Source organism: Micromys minutus (genome assembly GCF_963924665.1).
Source record: "Micromys minutus genome assembly, chromosome: 24".
NCBI classification, from domain to species: Eukaryota; Metazoa; Chordata; class Mammalia; order Rodentia; family Muridae; genus Micromys; species Micromys minutus.
This window is the reverse complement of record NC_137959.1, coordinates 19,293,603-19,317,037: the sequence shown is the minus strand read 5'-3', so window position 1 is coordinate 19,317,037 and position 23,435 is coordinate 19,293,603. Positions and strand designations below refer to the sequence as shown.

General features: G+C 49.7%; 1 protein-coding gene across 1 annotated transcript in view; it reads left to right on the top strand.

Moving 5' to 3' along the window:
* The window catches only part of CNGB1 (cyclic nucleotide gated channel subunit beta 1), a gene marked incomplete at both ends in the record, with an annotated part of 57,743 nt that overhangs the window by 5,873 nt on the left and 28,435 nt on the right, over positions 1–23,435 (top strand). The window contains 10 exons of the mRNA XM_080936655.1: positions 28–73; positions 1,066–1,141; positions 1,781–1,820; positions 2,371–2,512; positions 4,332–4,407; positions 5,827–5,863; positions 12,090–12,252; positions 14,057–14,347; positions 19,326–19,413; positions 19,767–19,914. Coding sequence (XP_080792781.1) covers positions 28–73; positions 1,066–1,141; positions 1,781–1,820; positions 2,371–2,512; positions 4,332–4,407; positions 5,827–5,863; positions 12,090–12,252; positions 14,057–14,347; positions 19,326–19,413; positions 19,767–19,914 — 1,107 coding nt within the window. The remainder of the gene's footprint in view (positions 1–27; positions 74–1,065; positions 1,142–1,780; positions 1,821–2,370; positions 2,513–4,331; positions 4,408–5,826; positions 5,864–12,089; positions 12,253–14,056; positions 14,348–19,325; positions 19,414–19,766; positions 19,915–23,435) is intronic.

Genomic DNA, 23,435 nt, shown 5'->3' with positions numbered 1-23,435 from the left:
CTGATCTTTTCTTTCCTGGCTCTGTAGGATCTGCAGATGGCTCAGATAAAGCTTCCAGGACTCGAGACGCTGAGTAAGTCCTTGTCATCAAGGGCCACTGTTGTCTGTAGTAAGCCAAGTAGTACACACAGAACTGAGAGCAGGTCTACCACCACCTCCCAAGTGACCTGAAGCATGTCTCTTCCTTCTTTTTTACCTCACTTTTCTTATATGTAGCATGGGGTGGTGTTCTATATACTTTCTTTCCGATACTTCCTAGAGATCCTGCAGGGCCACCTCTGAGAAGGAAAGCAAGCAGGATAAGCTCTGTGCAGACAGACTTCAGGGAGTGTGGGGGTTTATGTGGCATCTGGAAGCAGGGCTTGGGCCACCATGAGGTATATGTGAACTTGGTGTGTCTCAGCTACACAGCCTATGGCCTCTCAAAGGAAGCAACCTTCTCAGTGAGGGTGTCAGGCCACATAGGGACAATGACATTGAGGAGTCTATTCAGGGAGAGGCCCTGCCCAGGCTCAGCCACCTCTGCGTGGTGTAACTGCAGAGTCTCCGTGTATTAATAAAAGCCACAAACCAATCTGGACACAAGTGCACATACCTGTAACCCTATAAAGCCAGAACTGGGGAGGCTGAGGTAGGGGAGTCAGAAATTTGAATTGAGACTACATAGCTAGACTCTGTCTCAAAGGCAAAACAAAAAAAATATATATATATATATATATATATATATATATATATATATATATATATATATATATATATTTAAAAGACCATGGGCTAAAACCCTAGGATTTTACATGAAGTGCTATTCCCAATCATTATGTTTTCAGGTTACCATGTCCCCATTGTCAACCTAAAGAACCATTTTGTGATTTCTGCAAGAAACCCAGATCCATGCCTTCCACCTAACCACATCCCTCCACTCACCCCCCTCACTCACTCATTTAAAACTTAGACTCTTGACTCCTTCTCCAGTTATTGAAGGCTGGCCAGGCCTAGACTTTAGTGGGCAGTCAAGGTAGGCTTGATTTCAGGCCATCCACTTACTGATCACTGACTCTTCCACAGGCCCAGCCTGTGGCTACTCAGGTGGCTTGAGCAGAATCTGGAGAAAGTCCTGCCTCAGCCCCCTGTGCCTTCCCAGGTAAGTGATGAGTTAGAGGAGGGTTGGGGCCCAGGGAGCTGCCCACTCCAGCAGGCTATGGCCAGTTCCCAACATCCACTGGAAGGTAGATCTTCTCATTGGAGTGTTCTTCATGGGAGGAGTGGCTGACTAGGACCTGGGGACATTTGGGAGCAAGATGGAGTCACCATATTGATTACTTAATGACGAGACAAGATTCCTGACAAAGATGTTTAAAGAATTTATATGAGCTCATGGTTTAAAGTGGGTACCATCCATCATGGCAGGGAACCATGGCAACAGGTCACATTGCATCTGCAGACAGAAGTGAATGATGGTAGGTTCGTCTGTCTGTCTCTTAAACCTTTTTGTTGAGTCTGGGATTTCAACATATGGGATGGTGACAACACATTCAGAGTGGGACTTCTTTTTTTCAGTTAAACCTCTTTGGAAACTCCCTAAAAGACCTGCCCAGAGGGTCTGTCTCTCCTAGGTGATTCTGAATAGCATTAACAAAGAGATTAATCATCATAGACCCACCATCAGCACCATGCATATGTGTATGCACACATGTGATAACACATGGGGTCAGGGCACAGCTGACCGAGGTGGGGTATATACAGGCTGGCTTTGACCATGACCCATCTCTCTGTTATCCAGGCCTGGAAAGTTGAACCTGAGGCTGCTGTCTTGGATCCAGGTACAGAGAAGGAGCTGGGAGGGGCTTCCTAAGTGGTCACAGGAGAGGGCAGGCTCTCTCTGAGGAACCTGAGCCTGAGTGTGCACGACTGCCCCTTAGGTTTCACCCAGGCAAGGGGAGATTTCAGGCCTTTCTAAGACATCAGAAACACCTTCTTGGGCTGGAGAGATGGCTCAGTGGTTAAGAGCACTGCCTGCTCTTCCAGAGGACCTGAGTTCAAATCCCAGCAACCACATGGTGGCTCACAACCATCTGTGATGAGATCTGATGCCCTCTTCTGGTGTGTCTGAGGACAGCTACCATGTACTTACATATAATATATAAATAAATCTTTGGAAAAAAAAGAAAAAAAAGAAACCCCTTCTTAGTGAAATCTGGGACTCCAGTGGCTTGAGTCAGCTGGACTTCACAAGCTTGGGTCTGTTCCCTCCCAGGCTGTTTGCTGTTAGAGTGGTCTCTAAGGGCTCTTCACCTAGCCATGTCATTTCTCCAAATCTGGTCCTTTATACCCTCAAGTGTGTTGGCTGAAGCCAGCTCTCCTACCACTCAGGTCCCCAAGAAACCCCTACGGAGCTCACAGAGAGTCCCTCCCAGCCTAATCCTGGACCCCTGGAGCATGAGGAGGAGCCAGCTGCAGAGCCCCAGCCTGCCTTTCAAGCCTCTTCCCTGCCACCACCTGGGGACCCTGTAAGGTGAGCCCCCTGAAGGCAGCAAGTCCTACAAAGATCAGGCTCAGTGCTTCACTCTAACCTGGTACTAATTTGCTAAATTAGAAAGTTAAAAACATTCACTGTGGGTGAAGACTCAAACTCTCCAGGCAAACTTAATCAGCATCTTTCTTCATCAACCAGGACGGGAGTGGGTGTCTCCTTTAAACATATACCAAGTACAAACCTGTAATCTCAGGAAGCCGAGGCAGCAGAGCATCACAAGTTCAAGCCCAGCTTGGACTCTATAGCCAGATCATGTCTTAAAACAAGTCACACACACACACACACACACACACACACACACACCTCTATCAAAACCAAGTTGCATGTATTCTTTTACATCCTCTTTAAGTGAAACTTAAGAAAAAAAGTCCCTCAGGGTCTGGAGAGGTGGCTCAGTGGTTGAGTGCTTGCTATGCAAGCTCACTCTATGAGCATAAGGAAAAGAAGTTGGATCCCAGCACCTCTGTAAAACCAGGCATGGTCCTGTGCAGGCCTATAAGCCCAGCACTGAGGCAGGGAGCAGAGACAGGGGGATTGCTTGCTGCTGCTCTTTGCTGAAAAATACTTGAGCTCTAGGTTTAGGTAGAAAACCTGTCTCAGGTTTGTGGAGTGACCCTGCCTTAGGCTTAGAGGGAGACTTTGCTTCTGGTTTAGGGAGAGACTATGTTTCAGAATTAGGGAAAGCCTCTGCCTCAAAGGAACAAGGCAGAGAATGATAGAGGGGGGTGTAGGTTGAGGTCAAGGCGATACATGATTGGACAGTAGAGAGTGGGGCGGAGACAAAGTTGTCTTAAGGCAGAAGAGGAGGAAAAGCAGGAGATTCAGGATGGAGAGGAGGATGGTTCAGATCAAGATGGACTAGATCGGTTTTATCTTGTCTAGGTGGGCGGTTTATATCTTTATTAATTGGCAGTAAATTTATTATTTGGCTGTATTGTAGATTGAGAATTTAACATATAAATCTGTTTGATAAGTTATTGACTATTGAGTCATGTTTTACGGGGCTGTGGAGGACAGTGTGTGAAAGCAATGGCTGAGAGGCAGCTGGCCAGCAGTTCCAGCTGTGTTACCCATGCAAGGTGAAAGCCCGTGGAATGAGATGTGTGGGTGCCAGGCTTGGCAACTAACCACCTAGGGGATTGCGCTGGAGCCGCTCCCTGGAGTGAGAGCTCCTGGGGACCATAGCAACAGAACGCATTTTACTGCAACGGGGGGGGGGGGGGGGGGGGGGGAGGTGCCTGCCTCCCTTCTCTGTTCTCTGTATGACTACATGAATAAATACACCTATTCATGTGCATAAAACACATACATGCACCTGCGCACATGCAACACACCATCCCTCAGAGTTGGCTCTATATACCAACTCTACTTTATTCCCTCAATCACTGCAAAGAGCTTCACAGGGCTTCATTTACTTAACCACACAGGGACACTTAGAAGCGTTTCACACTTTTCCTGCAATCAGAAACCTTGTGCATGCCCTATCTGTTGACCAGGAGTAAATGTGTAGGGTTGTTGGACCAAAGCCCATGTCCATTTTAAAATCTGGCTGGGTGCTACCCAATGCTCACACCCCGAGGCGGTTGAGAGACTAGAAATACATATTGAGGTAGATGGAGCAGAGCTGAGCTACCTGCTAGGGCTGCCTGGGAAGGATGGGGAGGGCAGAAAGGGGCCTTCAGAGTTAGAGCTCTGGAGTTGACTTCTGACATGACCTGCCTCTTGGCACGCTTGTTATCTGCGCTGATTCTCCACCCCAATTCTTCTCACCTGGGTTCAGCTCATCTCCCCACTATAGGCTGATCCAGTGGCTCCTACACAGGCTGGAGACGTCCTTGCCTCAGCCCGTGCTCCATGGGAAGGCTGCAGAGCAGGTGAGTGGGCAGCCAGCCAGAAGAGATCCTGGTAAGGGGAAGGCCTTGGAAGCTCAGATAAGGGTTGGATGGTTGGCCTAAGTTCCTGGAGATGGGGACACAATACAGCAGAAAGGGCACCACTGTGGCAACTCGGCCTTGAAGCCTGTACACATTTGCTCAGGCACTTGTAGCCACCAGCACTGACCTACCAGTGAGGAGCTTATAGTCTAGGGACTTCTACAGGGGTAGAGGAGCTCAGAGACAGAGCCTCCCAGAGCATCAAGGAAGACTTGCTAGTGGAAGTGACCTAGAAGAATGCACAAGGATTCAGAGCCCAGGAGTGTTCCAGGAAGAAGAGGGGTTCCCAGGAAGCCCTTGGCTCTATGAGTGCTCCTGGCAGCTTAGGGCCCAAACATGGGTGAGAGGAAAGCAGGGTCACGATCACCTCTGCCTTTTCTTTATCAAGATCCTAGGGGCCTGATTCTCCTTTCTGGGGGATTATTTATATCTCCACAGAAGTATCTAGATCTGGGAAGTGGGAAGCCAACTCTCAGGCACGGCTGCGTGATATTGGCCCTGGTCCTCAGGGAACCTTACTTTGTCCCCCCAGAGAAGCAGATGAACAAATCTGCTACCACCCAGCCTTGGGATAAAACACAGGAGAGTGGTCTGAAAGTAAGATGTCTTGTCCAGAGAGAGGTGGGTCTGGACTGGTCCCAGTTCTCTGGGCCCCAGCACCCCTGAGCAGGAACCTTGCTGCAGCTCTTTCAGCATCCCGCCTTGTCTCATAGAGTCAAGGACCCTTCTCTTCCCTCACTGGCTCTTTAAGTAGGATCCAAGAGGTCTTCCCTCATTGGCTGTAGGCCCAGCAGAAGCTCTGGTCTTTGTTTCATGGGAATGGAGCCAGGAGCCGGACATCCTGGGTCCACTCCCAGTGTTCCGCACCCCTCCTCCTGGTTGGCTCGGTGCTGAGACAGACAGAGCAGAAGGTACTGGAAGCCAGGCTTCTTCATACCCTTCGTCATGCTGTCTCTGAAGGTGCAGAGAGTGCTGACTTCAGAGTTTCAAATATAAAAGGGGCTAGAGGGGAGGAATCGTTAACTGCTGGAGGTGCCTTGATGACAGAGAACCCTGGGGACCACAGCAGCAGGGGAAGCAGGCATAGTAGAGAGAAGACTTCCGGGTGCTGGAAGGAGAGGACGGCCATTTCACAGAGCAAGCAAAGGAGAGGTGGTTCAGCCTGAGCAAACTCTGAGGGCAGGCTGTAGTCGTGGAGGGAGAAGGGAGAGCAGCCAGCAGCCTCCAGAGAGAAGGCAGGAGTAGGGAGCTGAGGCAGTAGGTCTTCTGCAGGTTCTGGTGGGAAAAGGACGTATGTGTACTAAGGATAGAAGGGAGATGAGGCAGCCATGGCAGGTCCCCTCTTTTCTCCCCATGTAGGAGCCTGGCTGCGCTGGGACGTGTGATGTACAGACCAGTAAGTACCGTGCTCACTTGATCTATTTAGGTCTGAGTTTGAGGTATAGCTAGGGTCTCCTAACCTGGAGTGGAGGGAGCCCGCTCTTGCTCAGCGTCTCTGGATAGCAGTCACGGAGCTGGTAGCTAGAGTGTGTCCTCTGTCAGGAAAACAACCCGAGAAGCTAAGACCACACCTCTTCCTGTTGGCAATTACCCAGAGCTGGAGACTGGACTCTGAAAGTTGGGTGTGTGGGTTTGGTTGGGAAAGAGGTGTTTCTTGGGAAACAGATTCTAAGGACTCCAGAGCCTTTGAGGATTCCCACAGGATTCCCTCCCCCGTGATGAGTTGGAATGTATTTGGTAGCGCCATTGGAAGCTAGAAGGCTTCTGAAGCCAGGCAGCATATAGGCAGAGACAGTACCACTGGAAGTAGATAATATACTCATCCATCCTCCAATAGTGATGGGTGGCTTAATGCCACCTGCTTCAGCCTGCTTTGGGCACCTGTGGTGGGCTTCAGGCAAGCAAAGCAGCATTCAGACCTGTGCACAGTGTATCCCTTGTACCATCCTAGACAAATACCCTCTGACCCTGACTAAGGGCCCCTTTGAGTGGGAAGAAAAACTGTCCAATCCCAGCCCTCTGGACCATGCTATCTATGAGCATTCTGAAATTGAGTGACCACTGTGGTCAGGGACACAGACAGGCAGCCCAGGCCATGGAGGTAAGAGTCGACAGTAACTAGAAAATACCCAGAGGGAGGGAGAAAGCTGGCCAGCTTCAAGGTTCCCCTGGGACTCCTGGCATCCCTAGAGTATGCAGGGACCCAATGGCAGTTAGAGCAGAGAGAGGGCAAACCTTGGAGAACAGGAAGTACCTCCTCAGTTATATGCAGCAAAAACGAGGCCCCACTTGGCCAGGCCGGTAATTACTCAGTCTGAAGTTCAAGGGCCAACATGTTCCAGGACAGGGACTATTTATACACTGTGGAGGGCTCAGATGGGTGATGGGTCCTCCTGTCTTTCTCTTGGCTCCCTGGAAAGATGCAGGATTCTCAGCTGGTTGCAATCAGGTTACCTCAAAGCTCCTGGAACAGGCAGGTCTCTGGTGAGCACTGGGCATGAGTGGGCACAGGGTTGGCACAAAGACCAGGAGCATAGGTAAGCTTGTCTCCTGTGGCTGCCATGTCACCTCTGTGTTCATCCCCAATTGAGGTGCTGGCGGGGTCTTTTCCTTTTGAGACTCTAGAAGAAAGCAGAATGTGTATGGGGGGCATGTCTTTGCAGCTCTCCTGACCACTTCAAGCCTCTTGGCTTCTAGCTGCCCTTCTATTGTTCCTTGTGTCCTCTGCTCATCCTCCCTTTGAAAGGGTGACTGTCGCTAGGAGGAAGGCCTGCCCAAAATTCAGAAGTCTCCTGCTTTAAGATCCTGGGGCCAATAATATTCTCAAAGACCCTATTTTCAAATAAAGTCACATTTATATAGGATAGGATAGGGCCTAGGCATGCCTTTTGAGGGAAACTTTTTAACCCACTACATGGGGTGACTGAAGGTCTGAGGATACATGTTCATTTCCTTCCTCTACTCTGTCCCTTAGTCTCCCCATCCAACTATCCTCTGCTTAGACATGCAGAACCCCATTCTTCTATCTATCCATTCATCCTCTGCTTGGACACTCAGATGTCCATCCATCCATCCATCCATCCATCCATCCATCCATCCATCTATCCATCTATCCATCCATCCATCTATCCATCCATCCATCTATCCATCCATCCATCTATCCATCCATCCATCCATCCATCCATCCATCCATCCATCCATCCATCCACCCACCCATCCATCCATCCATCCATCTATCCATCCATCCATCTATCCATCTATCCATCCATCCATCTATCCATCCATCCATCTATCCATCCATCCATCTATCCATCCATCCATCCATCCATCCATCCATCCATCCATCCATCCACCCATCCATCCATCCATTCACCCACCCACCCACCCACCCACCCATCCATCCATCCATCCATCCATCCACCCATCCATCCATCCACCCACCCACCCATTGTCTGCTTAGCCACTCAGATGTTGATTCATCCTTCATTCATCTATTCATCCATCCTCTGTCTACTCAGGTACCCACATTTTTGTCACCTCCTTTGTTTCAGGGGCGGCAGCAGCTGGAGGCCTCTGAAACAAGGGAGAGGGGACCTGGGGAGCTCATGGACAAACAGATGGATGGATGGATGGATGAAGGATTGAAGGATGCTTCAACAGAAGACCTTTTAGGGGGCAGTGGCCACTAATCTCCACCCTCTTTGAATAGTGAACCCCCAGCCCTCTGCATCCCCAGCCAGGACAGAGGAAACCAGAGTCATTAAGTGCAGCTCCAAAGCTTCCTCTCAGGGCTCTTGGCCACAGGGGCAACACCCAGATCAGAGCAAGGGCAAAGAAGACTTCCTTGTGTGAGATTGTGGAGAGCATGCTCAGACAGGGGCAACTGGCACCATCCACACTACACAGGACTGTTTCCTTACAAGTGGTTCTTCCAAGGCCTGCCCTAGTTCTCTCTTCCAAGAGCGAGGGACCACACTAACTGTGACATTGTAATTGACATTAAAGAGTGTGATTTTGCACCTCAAACCTGTGACTGTGTGATATTCTTAAGCCAAATCTGAAAGAAGTCCTTAAGTTTTGTTTATTTAGACAGGCTCTTGCTATACATTCCCAGCTGTCTCCCAACTCTCCATCCTCCTGCCTCAGCCTAGTGTTTGAGTTGTGAGTATACCCCCATAACCCTGTAGCACTTAGGTACTAGGGAGAGGTGTACTGAACAGGCATTGCTTGTGGTACTCAGGTTGTGGGATGGAGGAACTAGCCAGGGACTCGAAGGTCCCAACTGCCCCTAGATATCTTTTTGTTTTTTAAAATGTATTTATTTTATGTGTGTGAGAATACTATTTCTCTCTTTAGACATACCAGAAGAGGGTGTGAGATTCTATCACAGATGGTTGTGAGCCACCATGTGGTTGCTAGGAATTGAACTCAGGACCTCTGGAAGAGTAGTCAGTGCTCTTAACCGCTGAGCCATCTCTCCAGCCCTAGATGTCTTTATTTAGATTGATTTCGAAGCAAAATTGTCAACCTTTAAAAAAAAATCAGCTTTCAAACTGGGTGTGGTGGTGCACCTCTTTAGTCCCAGCACTCAGGAAGTAAATTCAGGCAAATCTCTAAGTTCAAGACCAGCACAGTCTACAAATCAAGTTCTAGGACAGCCAAGGCTACACAGCGAAATCATGTCTCAAAAAACAGACAAACAAAATAACCAGCTTTCCACAGAAGGGCCTGACTTCTGTCAGAAACCAGATTGCTCTGTGCTTCGAGAAGGGTCTAAACAGCAGCTGTAATCTGCAGGCAGTAAGAAAGGGCAATCTTGTCCAGAGAGTAAAGTGGGAAATGCCTGGAGGTGAGGACATGGGGCTGAAAAACTCTGGGCACATCAGCTAACTCGGATCCTAAGTCCTTGATGATGAAGTCAAAGCTAGAAGTTTAACCCTGAAGGACAAGGCTCTAGGCAATGGGGAGCCCCTGAAGGTGGTTGACCAGAGACTGACAAAGACTACTCTGGATTTGAGCAAGTCCTGCAGGTATAGGATGTACTCAAAGCAGGATCACATATCTCATAGCCAGGCTCAACTATGAAGAAGGTCCTACTTCCAGACCTCACGACTGGGGTATGGGTGTCCTGGCAATCTGCCAGTCCCAGGGACACCAGCTTCCCTGTGTGATCTTGGTGATGGGAGTGCTTGGAACCATACCTTCAGAGAGCCCATGTTTGGGAACAGAGTAGGTGGGAAGAGATGTAGCCTGGACCAGAGGGAAGGAGGTGACATAAACCATGCCTGCTAGAGAGGATAGATTGAAGTCAACCCTGGCTTTTAGGAGATCTGAGGCCAGAGTATTTGCCCTGGCGAGAACCTATGTACACAGACTCTGACTGCTGGCCCTGAAAGCAGGAGCCCCTATCTTAGTGGCATGGTTGGCTGGGGTCAGAATCTCATGCAGTGACCTTGGGACAGACAGGTTGCTGACTGGAAGATAGCATGTTCATGAAAGACTCCAGGAGTAAAATTTAAACATGGGCTGCACCAGTCCAGAGCTCCTGAGTGGGTTGTGGAGAACAAGAAGTTGACTATTATAGAGAGGGGCTCGAATACTGCAGGCGGCTGATTCTCCCAGGGGTCTGCCATCCCCTCCAACCCCCGAACTGTGGAGTATGTTGGCTACACCCTATCCTTGCCTTTCTTGGTTGGTGACCAGGCCCAGAGCTGTGGCATATTTATCTGTAAACAGGAACATTCTAAGGCACCTTATAGGCTGGCTGCAGAGACGAAGGGAGGAAATGCTTGTGAAGGGTCAACAATTCAGGACTCATGCTCCGAGCATCTAAAAAGAGTTCATAAGAAAGAAACTGATGATACCACCACGGGAACCGTGCCTGGCGGGGACCCAGGACTGGGGAGATACTCACAGGCACATTTATTGCCTGCGATGCAGTGGCAAGAGAAACAAGAGCCAGAAGACCTGGCTCTGTTGCCATATTTCTGTGTGGCTTTGGACATGAGGCTCGGCCTCTGTGCATGCTCTTTCATCTGTAAAATATTCTTCTCTGAGGCTAGGAATGTCCTCTCCCTTACATCGCCCCCTACTAGATCTGGGTAGGACTTAGTAGCTGACAGCAGAATGAAATTCAGCTCTTGCTCTGGGGGCCACCATTAGAGGGGCTGCTGAGTCAAACCCCAGGGCTGTTTATAGGGCAGGAGAATCCAGGATCAGGTACAGAAAAGCTGAGTTCAAGGTGGGTGGGGGCACTTCCCCCAGCATCCTGGGTTCCCCTGAGATGTCCACAGGTAGAGTAACTGTAGAAACCGGAGCCAAGCCAAATAAGGAAACTGCTGCGCTATCCCATCTGTAGGATGGGAATTAAACATAAAGTCAGAATAAAATGGGGGAAACAGTTCTTCCGTCTTTAAAAGCCTGATGTGAGGATAGACAGGTGAGCCTTCGAAGTCCCAGCGTGTGGAGCCTGAAGCCTAGCACGTGCTCAGGAAAGGGATTATGCTATCTATATATTGATGGTCACAGGATAAGTACCCACACGTCACAAATATCTGTCAGGCGTCGCAGCACATTTCCATAATCCCAGCACTTCAGATGTGGAGGCAGGAGGATCAAAAGTTTGAAGTCAGCCTGGGCTGCATAGCAAGACCCTGTGTCCCCAAACCAAAAATAAACTGTCACCATTAATCATTCATGCTTGAATTGAGGGCCACCAAGACCCTTGGAACTTTTGAGAACCCCCCACATATGAAGGGAGTCTCCCCTCCTTGACACCTGCCTAGGGTGAGCTGGGTTTCCTATGAGATGTTCTGAGCCCACTTCTTTGTTTTTTGAAATGGTCTTCCCGAGTTGCCCAGGATGGCCTAGAATTTGCCACATCTCAATCCTCCCTACCTTGCTTCTGCCTCTCAAGTGTGGGGATTACAAGTGTGAGCCACCACACCCAGCTGTCTGAACCTACTGCTGCTAAGAGCACAGACTCGTACCATTTCTGGCCAGAAATGTTAGAAGTCATGGACATCTGTAATTATTTTCCATGTCCCCCTGGAAAAGTCACACTGTCTTGGAGAGTGAAGATTCTAAGCCTAGATGGAGGGACACCGGGTCTCCAGAAGCAGCTGCTGAGCTCACAGTACAGACACGCTGTCTCCAAGAGATGGCACTCAGGAAATAGACAAGGAGCAGGCATTCTCTGTACCCCTTAGGGCAATCTAGGGCACCCTCTCCCTGGGGGGTGGTGAAGTGTCTAGTCTGGGTTCTTTGACATCAGCTGTGGCACTGCATAGAATATTCTCTCTGCTCTAAGTGAAACCTTTAAGCAGGTAAGCCATGCTAGCAAGCAGCCTTGGTCAGCTGTAACCAGAGCTTGATCCCAAGATGGGGGTGGGGGGGGTGGGGGGGCAGAGAGTCAGGGAGGAGGCTGAATAAGTAGTTTCATTGTTTGAGGCTGTCCCTGAGGCAATGAGCCAGCTGTTTACGATCTTGTTGGTAACACAGCCCCAACTAGGAGCCAAGACACTGGGGTAGGACCTCCAGGATGGACCCCCGGGACTTAAGGGCACAAGCTACCCTCCCCTCCTCACACCACACCACAAACGGCTCCCCTTTATTCCCTGCAGTCAGCATCCTTCCTATGGAACAGGTGGGACATGATCTTGTCCTCGAGGAGGTGGAGTCTTGCTGGGAGGACAACACCAAGCAGGAAGATGGTGCCAGCCTGCAGGAGACAGAGGTGCCTCCAGTTTATGAGGAAGAGAGTACGGCCATGGAGGAGATGCGCAGGTGGGAAAACCGAGAGGCCCTGGAAAAGAAATCGGTGCTTGAGGATGCAGGCACACAATGTGGAATCCTAAAGGCACAAAAGAGCCCAGTGCAGGACCATACCTGCCTTTCCATTCTCAGCACTTACCCTCAGTCCCTGGGCACAAGGCCACCAGGCCCCATTTCTGAGATAGTCTAGGGACAGATACACATGGGACCCCTGTTCTAGTTTGATCCTGCTGCTGTGATGAAACACTCCGATCAAAAGCAACATAGGGGAGAAAGGGTTTATTTCTGCTTCTACTTCCAGGTCATAGTCCACCACTGAGGGAAGTCAGGCAGGAACCTGAAGCTGAAGCCATGAAGGAATGCTGTTTGCTGGCTTGCTCTCCAGGCTTATGCTTAGCTAGCATTTGTGTAGTCCAGGACCACTTGCCCAGGGAGTGGTACTGCCCACAGTGGACTGAGCCTACCTATGCAAATTAATAACCAAGACAGTCTATAGAGATATACCCAAAGACCAGTCTGATCTAGGCAATTCTTCAGTTGAGACTTCTCCTCTCAGATAACTCTGGGCTATGTCAAGTTGACAACTAAGGCTAACCAGGACACTCCCTCCCCTCTATTCGTTTGTTCAAAACATAGCCTATAACATGCACTCAGCTGCCCTTTGTTATATTTGATTACCTTGAAGCTTTCCATAATTCACTAGGTGGAAGTCATCCTCATTATTTTCATAGTTGTATAGTGTCCTATGACTATAGCATCATTTTTGTTTGTTTTTAAACAAGGTGTCCCTATGTAGTCTTGGCTGGCCTGGAACTCACTATGTAAAACAGGTTGTCCTTGAACTCACAGAGATCTGTCTGCCACTGCCTCCCAAGTGCTAGGATTAAAAGTGTCTCTGAGCCCGGTTTTAACATGTCTTCCGCTGCTCACCACTCTAGTTGGCAGCATAAATCTGAGAAAGTGGGGTCTAAACATGAGGTGGACTAAAGCCTTATGCACTAGCAAACTTTATTCAGAGCATCAGACAATTTATCCACCTGAATAAAGTATACAATCACAAGGACAAGCAGCACGAGGCAAAGACTTGTTTTTATCCATACAGGCATATAAACAAACAATAGCCAGGTGGATAATCCAAAGTGAACTCACTTCCTATCCACTACTCCTGGGAGGGGCATGAAAGTCCACTCCAAGAACAATTCTGTGTTTTGGAGAAACAGCTCACAAGACTCTCATCTTGTTTTCTTGAAGTTTTCTCACAAGTGCTCAGGATTCCCCTGGCATGACTCTATTCTTGGACCATGTTTCTACTGGTGACATTTAGTTTGTTTGTTAGTTTCTGCTGTAATTAGATACTCAAGGTCACCAGGTTATATGTGTGTGTGTGTGTGTGTGTGTGTGTGTGTGTGTGTGTAAAGAAGTTTGTTTAAACTTATAGCTTTGGAAGTTCAGTCAATGGGTAGCAGCCCCATGGCTTTTGGCCCATTTTGTTGAGGAATGGTGGGAAAGAGCAAAACGATGGACTTCATGTCAAGGAAGCATGTAGAAAGGAAGGGATTGTTAGGATGAGCAAGTCACACTCCTGACCGGCATTACCAAGAAACACATAAGGGGAAACTGAGGCTCACTAAAGCTTAGCCCTGTACTTGAGTCACTACCAGGACAATATAGGAAGATCATGGCTAGAGAGAGCCCGTGGTTACCGGTACAGAGCTCTCAGGTGGAGCTTTGCTGGGAAGTCCCAGGACAGATGTCAAAGATGGGGGTGAAGAGGGCTGGAGCAGCTGTGGGGGCTTACCTCTCTCCTCTGACTCAGGGAGCTGCCGCAGATTCAAGAGGAAAGAGAAGATAAGGAGCAGGAAGAGGATGGTGAAGAGAAGGAGAAGGAGGAGGAAGAAGAGGAGGAGAAGAAAGAAAAGGAAGAGGAGGAGGAAGAAGAGGAGGAAAAGGAAGAGAAGGAAGAGGAGGAGAAGGAAGAGAAGGAAGAAGAAGAAAAGGAAGAGGATGAGGAGATGGAAGAGGAGGAGGAGATGGAAGAGAAAGAAGAGGAGGAGGAGAAGGAGGAGAAGGAAGAGGATGAAGAAGAGGAGGAGGAAGAGGAGCCTACGTGAGTCACTTGTCCTGGGCAGTGGGATTAGGGACTCCTGGGGTGAGGTGCTTTCTGCCTTTGTTCTGTGCTGAACACTGTCAAGCATTCATTGATCAGAGGACTGAGGAAGCTGGGGTCCCCACTGTGCCCAAAGGCATATTTCAGAAAATCTCCCCCCCAACTCACAGGTACACCCCATTAAAATGCTGTTTTCACACTCTGAGTAGAAAACAATGCCTAATATTCAGTAGGCATTAAATAAATATATAGTTAATGACGTATAAGATACATGGGTGAACACTTGTGCTGAGCTCAGAGTACTTCTCTCTTGACAGCAAAGCCAAGGTTGGCTCCCCTATGTATGCATTAACATATACACATGTACACTCACACGTGCACATGCACACATGTACAAGCACACATACATACATGTACACACATGTACACATACCAGTGACCCTATGTGGCCTCGAATAGTGACTCTAGCTGCTCTGGATTCTGCTCTGTTAACCAGTAATGCTTGATTCCCACATCCATACAGCAGTAGCATTAAAGTCTACACGGTGCATTTTGAATAAAGATTTAAACATTGGAAGGCAGATCCCTGACCTAGTTAGGAGCTGGAGACCTGGGGTAAGATTTGACAGAGTGGGGAGCTGTGGGCTGGGAAGAAGCAGGAATGAAAGAGGAGAGAGCACAGGCCAAGGGTGTGAGCAGAGATGGGCAATGAAGAGGGTCTGAAGGACTCCACCAGTGAGAAGAGTGCACGGCTGTCTCTGAAGCGGGTTGCGGCAGCCTTAAACCTGGTTTCCCAAAAGCCACTGGGAACCTGTAAGATTCGTGAGCAGGAAAGTGGTAGAGCCGGCAAGTGTGCTGGAGAGGGGTGTGGGCTGGGAGAACAGGGACCAACTGCTGAGGACAGGGGAAACACGTCTGTCCCCTACTGTAACCCCTTGCCTGTGTTTGCCATGTCACTGACTTCCACAACACTAGATCCAGTCCTGCAATCCCTGGGTGGTCTCTCTGGCCAGAGCTTGAGGTGGGGCAACACCATAAATCTTCAGAGCACAGTTCTGCTCCAGAAATGGCAGCATGTCTGTGAGCAGGGCTACCAGGCAAGTGGCTTCCCTCTCTGGTGCCCACCTCCACAGCTGTAGGGGCTGACAGCAGCCCTTGCAGAGGGGTCACAGAGGCGGGTGCCATAAGGCCTGTCAGTCTGCAGTAAGGACAAACTCTTTTCACTCTAGACTACTTCATCCTCGGTCAAAAAACAGTTACCCTCGAAGCCAGCATAAGAGCTGAGGTAAAATCCTGGGGGTGACAACAGTTCTCAGAGCAGTCTTGATCACTTTACATGCTGTCCTCCCAACCATGACAGAAAACCACAATTTCTCCTTGCCTACCCCAAATTTCTCTAATGCTTAGCCCATCTCCTCTCAAGACCTGTCTTTCTAGGGGCTGGGGAGACAACTCAGATTTCCAGGATCCACACATATGCCAGCTGACATGTGGCCTGCCATAAGTTAACCTTTGAAAGAAACGAGAGTCCCAGAGCAAGCTGGCCGACTAGACTAGTCAGTTGGATTAGCTCTGGGTTCAACTAAGAGAGTCTCAGTGAATACAGTGGAAAGCGATGAAGGGAGACTGCAGGCCTTCACATATGACAACCCCATGTGTGCATACATACAAACATGCTTATTTATACATGTGCCCCTATACCACACATATATACATACAAATAATTTTTTAAATGGGCCTTCTATCCTGTCCCTGGTATTATGAAAGCCTCTCTTTTGGGGAAAACTAAGCACATAACCCCCCAATTCTGACCTCTGGGTCTTCCCTGAAAATTCGGGTGTATTCCCTGGTCTTTGGAGATACCTCCAAAGACCAGTGGCCCTATAGGGCCCACACAAATATTCCCATGGCTGTACAGGTATCCTCAGACATAGCAACATGGGCATGCATGTGTGTGTATATGGCACACACTAGCTACATACATGTATCATCACAGTCTCACATGTGTGCATAAAGGGACCCATGTGCATGCTGCCATGTGTTCACACAGCCCAGACACCTCAGGTACACATTTATCTATACACATGGTCACTTGTAGTTTTAAATTCAGAGCGCCTTTAGCCCCCAGTCCAAGGAAGAACAACACTCTGATAACTGTCAGTGGTCCCAGGCACACACACAAAAGATGTGAAGCTGGGGATAGGCTGGCCTGGGCTGTTACTGTCTAGGGAAGGATGCCCTGGGCCAGCTTTGCAGAGACACAGGTTACTGATGACGTGAAGGCCCTAGTAACACAGATGGTCGCCTAGCAACCCTGTCTCTGCAGGCAATAGCTCTGCTTTTCCTAGCAACCTTGGCCCATGGTCCCCACTTGACCTCCCTGGAGCGTTCCTGCAGTTCCCTGCGCAGCCCCTTGGTGTGGCTAGAACCAGGAAGGACACCAGCTCCATGCTGAGCCACAGCATCTTAGAAGCTGCTGTCCTGGCTGACCCAGAGCTTCTCCCAGTTCCACTCATATGCTCCAGTCCCAGGCTTGGCGTCATTGTCACAGCCCCAAGCTGACCTACTGCGACATGGACCTTCCTACCAGCAGAGCCCGAAAGACCCAAGTAGGTGACCGCTCCTGACTCTGAGCTCTTGTCTTCTCTTCCTCCAGAGCTAGGATTTCAGAGGAGGAACTTACTGAAGGTGACCTGCAGATTTGAACTTGGGGGGGGGGGGAGCATGGTCTGTGGTGGGTGGGGTTGGAGAAGGCTGCTCAGTGTAGAAGCCGGCATGGCCACATCTTAATCCTTCACCTAGAAGTCAGGGGCCTGCTGGAAGCCTGCCTCAGCCCTTCTCAGATCTGCTCGGAGATCTCTGGGACTTGGGAACTTTCTAGAAATTAAGGGAACCACTACTAAACAAGAGGGAGCTGTGGCAAATACCAGGCAGACTGTTGAGTAGCAGCAGCAGGACTCGGATACACAGACCCCCTCAGCAGTCCTTGGTAATGTACACAGGGCCGCTGTAAATTGCTTTGCCAGCTGACACTGTTTGTCCAAACCTGTCTGTGGTGCCCTCACCTGCCGCTGAGGCTGCTGCAGGGCTCAGCTGGAAGACTGGCATGAGCAGTAATGAGATCTGCCAGACACTGTGGAGACTGCAGGAGGGGCAGGTCCCCCTCCGAGCCCACTTCAGACGGGCACATTAAGGTTCAGAGCGGTGGTTTCGGCTGCCCTGGTAGCCCATGCGAGGCCCTGTTATTTTTGGGGAGTTTGTTGTTGTTTTGGTTTGGGTTGTTTGTTTTGTTTTGTTTCTTGACTTAGGAATAAACAGGCAGCCCAGAGTTCCTAGTGCCTTGCCCAAGGCCAGAGACCTGACTCTGGCCAGTGCTGCGAACGGAGTCCTAGGCCCATCTGTGTGAGGCCAACTTCTGCTGTGGCAGGACGCACTGCAGCAGAGCCCATTAGGGCCCCATTAGAACATCACTTTGACTGAACCCAGGACTTCACACATGGTCGGCAAACTTGCCAACCTACGAAACTTTTAATTTCTCTTAAAAGACAAACCAAAAGAATCTTTAGATGTAAGAAATCATTCAGAGCTATAAATGAACATTTTCTTCATAAAGTGCCATTGTGATGCAATTTAAACATATTTTTAAGGGTGAAAAGACCCATAAATGCTAATGTGCCAGGACATGGTCAAAATCTGGCACGTGGCCGTGTGGATGCTGCTCGTAGCTGGAGGGCAGCAGAACAAGCACATGCGCCTGGACTCACTCACCTTGGGAGAGCTGAGGCATGGCCCATAGAATCTTAGCAGTGCTTGCTGGGATCTCAACAGCAGAGAAGCTGAGGCAGGAGGATCACAAGTCCTAGGTCAGTCTTCAAATACATGGCAAGTCCTAGCTGGACAACCTGAGCCCTATTCAAACACACACACACACTACCTTATCCCTAGTTCTGAGTTATAATTCTAACACGGAGGTCACACCCAGACATCTAAGGGCCCAATTCTACCTACAGGCTGAATGGTGTGTGTGTGTGTGTGTGTGTGTGTGTGTGTGTGTATGTTTGAGATAGGTTCTTATGTAGCTCAACCTCAAACTAGTTGTATAACCAAGGCTGGTCTTGAACTTCTGGTCCTCCTGCCTCAACCTCCTGAGTGCCGAGATTGGCCAGCTCCTCTGGATAAACTCATGCTAACATAAGCATTCAAATATCAGGACAGTCTACCTGAAAACCTGCTTCAGATTTCTCTGGAAAATGAGGAGATATGATATCTCTGGTCCCTCATTCCAAACAAAGTAGGGCCCCATTCACAAGGATGAGAGTTATCCTGTTTGCCACAGTTTCCTCCTTGCCCCTTCCAGGACCTCCCCACCCCTGACCCTGTCACTCATCCTGACCCTGTCACTCATGTATACAGTGACGTTAGAAGCCATCAACACTGCACTGTTGGTGCTGAGTTCATGAGGAAGAAACAGGGTCTAGGGTTAAGGTTTGTGATTTGGGTCAGGCCATTTCACATCCTTGCCCCCATCCCACCCCCATACTGGGGATGGAAACCAGAACCTTTCACGTGCTGGGTAAGAGTTCTTTCTACACTGAGCCACACCCCAGCCCTCGGTTTTCTTACAATCATTTTCCTTGCCTGCAACCACCAAGGTTTCAGACTTGAGGATACCTAGGGTATTCATTCTGAATGGGCTCCATCCCAGAGATGCTCCTTTGGTGTCCTCTTTTTGGACTGCTCCTCCCCCCATATTTGAAGTCATCCTCAAGGCCCAGCATATAAGCCACTTCCTGAGGAAGCCCTCTTTCCTGTTATAAGTGTGAACTTTACTGCAGTCAGTCCCTTGTCTCAGTGTGGATGTGACATACCCTGTGACATCTCCATGTCTGCTGTTCCTGGTAAGAGCTGGCCTTCAGCAGCACTTGGAAATATCAGCCTCTGCTAACACTGCCTCTTTCCTCTGTCCCTTGTGTCACAGTGTCCTGCTGGATAGCTTTTTGGTGGTGCAGACTGATGTGGACCAGTGCCAGCTAGAAAGGACACAGCCAGAGATAACACCGATCCAGGTAGAGAGTGCCAAGTTGGTGAAAGGGTAGGAATGGGGTTTTCTGGCGAACTGTCCATAGGGCAGAGAAGGTTGAGATTTTTTTGGGGGGACCCCAAAAGGCTGACATACTAAGGGAGATGTGAACTTGGAGTAAAGATTCTGGGGGTGCCTGCTTGGGTAGCTTTGACCTAATGGCGGTCCTCTCAATATGTAAGATAATCCTGGGTTTAGAGCCTTGGCCTTCTAGACATACTTCTCTCTACTAGGCCACCTCCTTAGATGGCCCAGAAGATGCCTTGGTTGATAATGGGTAGGGTAGGAATTTGGCAGAATTCAATGGGCACCCAGTGTCCTCTCTATGTTTCTCTGCAGGAGCTGCCAGAAGAGGAGGAGGAAGAGGAGGAGAAGAAGGAAAAGGAGGAGGAGAAGGAAGAGGAGAAGGAGGAAGAAGAGGAGGAGAAGAAGGAGAAGGAGGAAGAAGAGGGGGAAGAGGAGAAGGAAGAGGCCACAAACTCAACAGGTAGGAGTGAAGTTGTACAGGATGCTTTAGGTACTTTAAGGCAGGTGGCAGCTTGGGGTAGGGCAGTCCTTTTCCATACCCTTCATCTCCTTCCTGCTTGGGGACCCACCATTCTGTTCTGGTGTCATCCTCTGTGTCTTGGAGCCACATTATTCCAACTAGATGATGTCTGTCAAAGATACTGGGGAAATGACTCCCAGACAATCGGGAGACTCTTGCTCTGCCAGTCCCCCATGCCACCTCCTCTCAGGGAAAACACAGCATAACCTGTGCAGAGATCCTGAGGTGGAGGGGCAGTGCCTGTAAATGACTTGACCATACCCATCTCTGTGGCCACACCCCCATCTTTTTGGTAATGTCCTGAGCAGGGAGCTCCAGTTATACCCAGCTTTGTACTGTGGCCCTCTCTAGCACCTCAACCCCAGGCCTGGTGTCTTAGTCAGTGTTCTATTGCTATGAAGAGACAGCATCACCACGGCAACTCTTACAAAGGAAAGCATTTAATGGCGGCTGACTTACAGGCTCAGAAGTTCAGTCCATTGTCTTCATGGTGAGAATAATGGCAGACAGGGTGCTGGAGAGGGAGCTGAGAGTTCTACATCTGAACTTGCAGATAGCAGGAAGAGAGAGACATTGGGCCTGGCCTCAGCATTCGAAACCTCACAACTCACCCCCAGCGACACAATTGTTCCAACAAGGCCATACTCCTAGTAGTGCCACTCCCTATAAACGGGTGGGGGACTATTTTCATTCTGTTCTTCAATCTGTTGGTTCTTGAGTTACCTGGTGAGGCTGATAGATTCTTTTACAAATAGCAAAATGAGGCATGTGGGTGACCCAGCGTAGGCACAGACTACTTTGGCTTCTGGCTCCTCCTTTCTGTGAGACCCAGAGCTAGCCAGAGCTAGCCCTATCAGAGTTAAGCAGAGCTAGGGCCTCCCACACAGGCTCCACGGCAGCACAGCCTGTATGTCATTCAAAAGTTTTCTCTATTGAAACCAACATTTGTCTGGTCACTGAATATCCACAGAGATGTAAACTTAGAACCAAACAAAACAGGTCACGCTGGCTCTGTCCTGTCCTCTGTCCCACGTAGTCTGGGACAGTACTGCTCATCACTACTCAAAAGACGACATTTTCAATCTCTTCTGGAAACTGGTTAGAGATGCAGAATTCAGGTGCTGCCAAGCCCCGTGGAGCCAGTATCTGCCCGCTCTCTGGTGATTTGTCTCCATGTAAGCATTTGACACAATAGCCTTGAGTCCTACTTCTTAGATACCTGGAGCAAGGCTGAGCTTCAGGACCTTAAGCATCCTTAAGTGATTTAAGTAAGCAACCCATTGACTGCAACGTCCTAACACAGTGACTGTCTCTGGTTGGAAGGATGATGAATTGGATGCAGGGGTTCTTTGAACAGGAAGATTATACTGAGCTCGGCACATTAGTTCTGAAGTTCTGAGTCTGGAATCTTTTGAATCTGGTGCAGTGAATATTACTGCGACTGATCAGCAGACCTAGGACTCTGGAAAGTGTTTTGAAGTTACTGGGTGCATCATCTATGTGACTCTGTGATGCCTTTAATGTTGAGTGTTGGGGACAGGAGTGGGTGTTTCAGACCTGAGCAGGGCCGCTGCAGCACAGGCAGGTCCTAGACTGGTCTATGTCCCTGACAGGGAGGAGCCCTCCCTCAATTCAGCTCCTGATTACAGTCTCCAGGGTCACGCCTCTGCCTGCCACCTTCGGGACCCAGTACCATGGCTAAACCAAGCCTGAACATGGAGCTGAATCGCCTGGTCCAGGACCAGCCACCTGGCCAGGAGGGCCCCAGACCTGGCCCCCCAAACCCAGCCGAGCACCTCCCCAATGTGCCCAGCTATCGTCCCGCAATCACCCGCATCCCTGTTCTCGTTTCCCGGAGGACAGCCTTGTCCAACTCCAACTTCACCAAGGAGACCAGGAGCTCCATCCGTCGCCTGGGTAGTGTGATCTTACCCCAGCATGTTTGGGATGTGGCCTAGTAGAGCTTCTGCATGGCTTGGGCTGTCTTCCCACCTTTGTGCCATGCTGTGGGAACATGCTTTGTGCTCATGGAAGCCTCTACAGACCTCCCTCCTTCGTAGTGGCCTAGTAGGGTTTAGTCATTTTCTTTCCATATGCCTACACCTTCACAGTTGGCAGCTTAGTTCTTCGACTGAATGCACTCTCTGCAGGCCAGCCTCTGACACCGGCAGCCGTTCCCACTCTAGTTAAAAAAATATCAGCTCTCCAGACCGTGAACTCTGGAATAAGGGGCAGTGGTCACTGCCCTAACTAAAGAGCTATGGACAATTGGTAGCTTCTGGGGGTTGGTGGAGTCGGTTTTCTGTAAGGATGTGGTTTCTGGTAGGCACACCATGCCCCATGGATGGCCTTTTACCCAGGAGTTTATACTGGCAGTACAGATTGGAGTTCGTGTGTTATTATTAAAAAAATAAAAAGGACATGTAGTTGGAAAATTAGGGAGGTGGGTGAATCTGGGAGCAGCTGGGAGTAAATATGATCAAAATACATTGTATGAAATCCTTGAGACTTAATGAAGATATTTTCTAAAGAAGAGACAGAGGCCATGGTAGGAGGAAAACCGGATGGCAGAGTGATGTGAGGCCCATGGTAGATAGATTTACCTGACTGGAGAGTCTGCTGGACTTTCTGAGGGCCATTCATATCTACTGTTTCAGGGAAAGTAGAAACATACAGGTGCCAGGCAGGTACCAAGCAAGTACAGGCAGAAAAAGCAGGCAGGTGCAGGCAGCAGAAACAGGCAGGTACAGGTAGATGTAGCCAGGGGAAGCAGACAGGTATACGCAGAAGCCAGCAGATGCCAGCAGAAAAAGTAGGCCGGTGCAGGCAGAAGTGGGCAGGTGCAGGCAGAAGTGGGCAGGTGCAGGCAGAAGTGGGCAGGTGCAGGCAGAAGTAGGCAGGTGCAGGCGGAAGTGGGCAGGTGCAGGTGGAAGTGGGCAGGTGCAGGCGGAAGTGGGCAGGTGCAGGCAGAAGTGGGCAGGTGCAGGCGGAAGTGGGCAGGTGCAGGCAGAAGTGGGCAGGTGCAGGCAGAAGTGGGCAGGTGCAGGCAGAAGTGGGCAGGTGCAGGCAGAAGTGGGCAGGTGCAGGCAGAAGTGGGCAGGTGCAGGCAGAAGTGGGCAGATGCAGGCGGAAGTGGGCAGGTGCAGGCGGAAGTGGGCAGGTGCAGGCAGAAGTGGGCAGGTGCAGGCAGAAGTGGGCAGGTGCAGGCAGGTCAAGAGAAGGGTTCTCAGGGCTCAGCAGAGATTGAGGGCCTGTCTAAACTAGTCCCTGGGTCACTACTGCTCACTGGCTAGTACAGCTGTGTCAGTCCCTTTCTACCTTGATTTAAGTCAGTCTTTCTTTTGATGTGACTGGCTTTTGTGCTGACAGTGGGCCAGGCTGCCTCTGAGATCAGAGCAAGTAGAAGGAACAGGACATTCTATAAGAAAGGGCTGTGGTTGTCCTTGTCTCCTCTTCCTGGC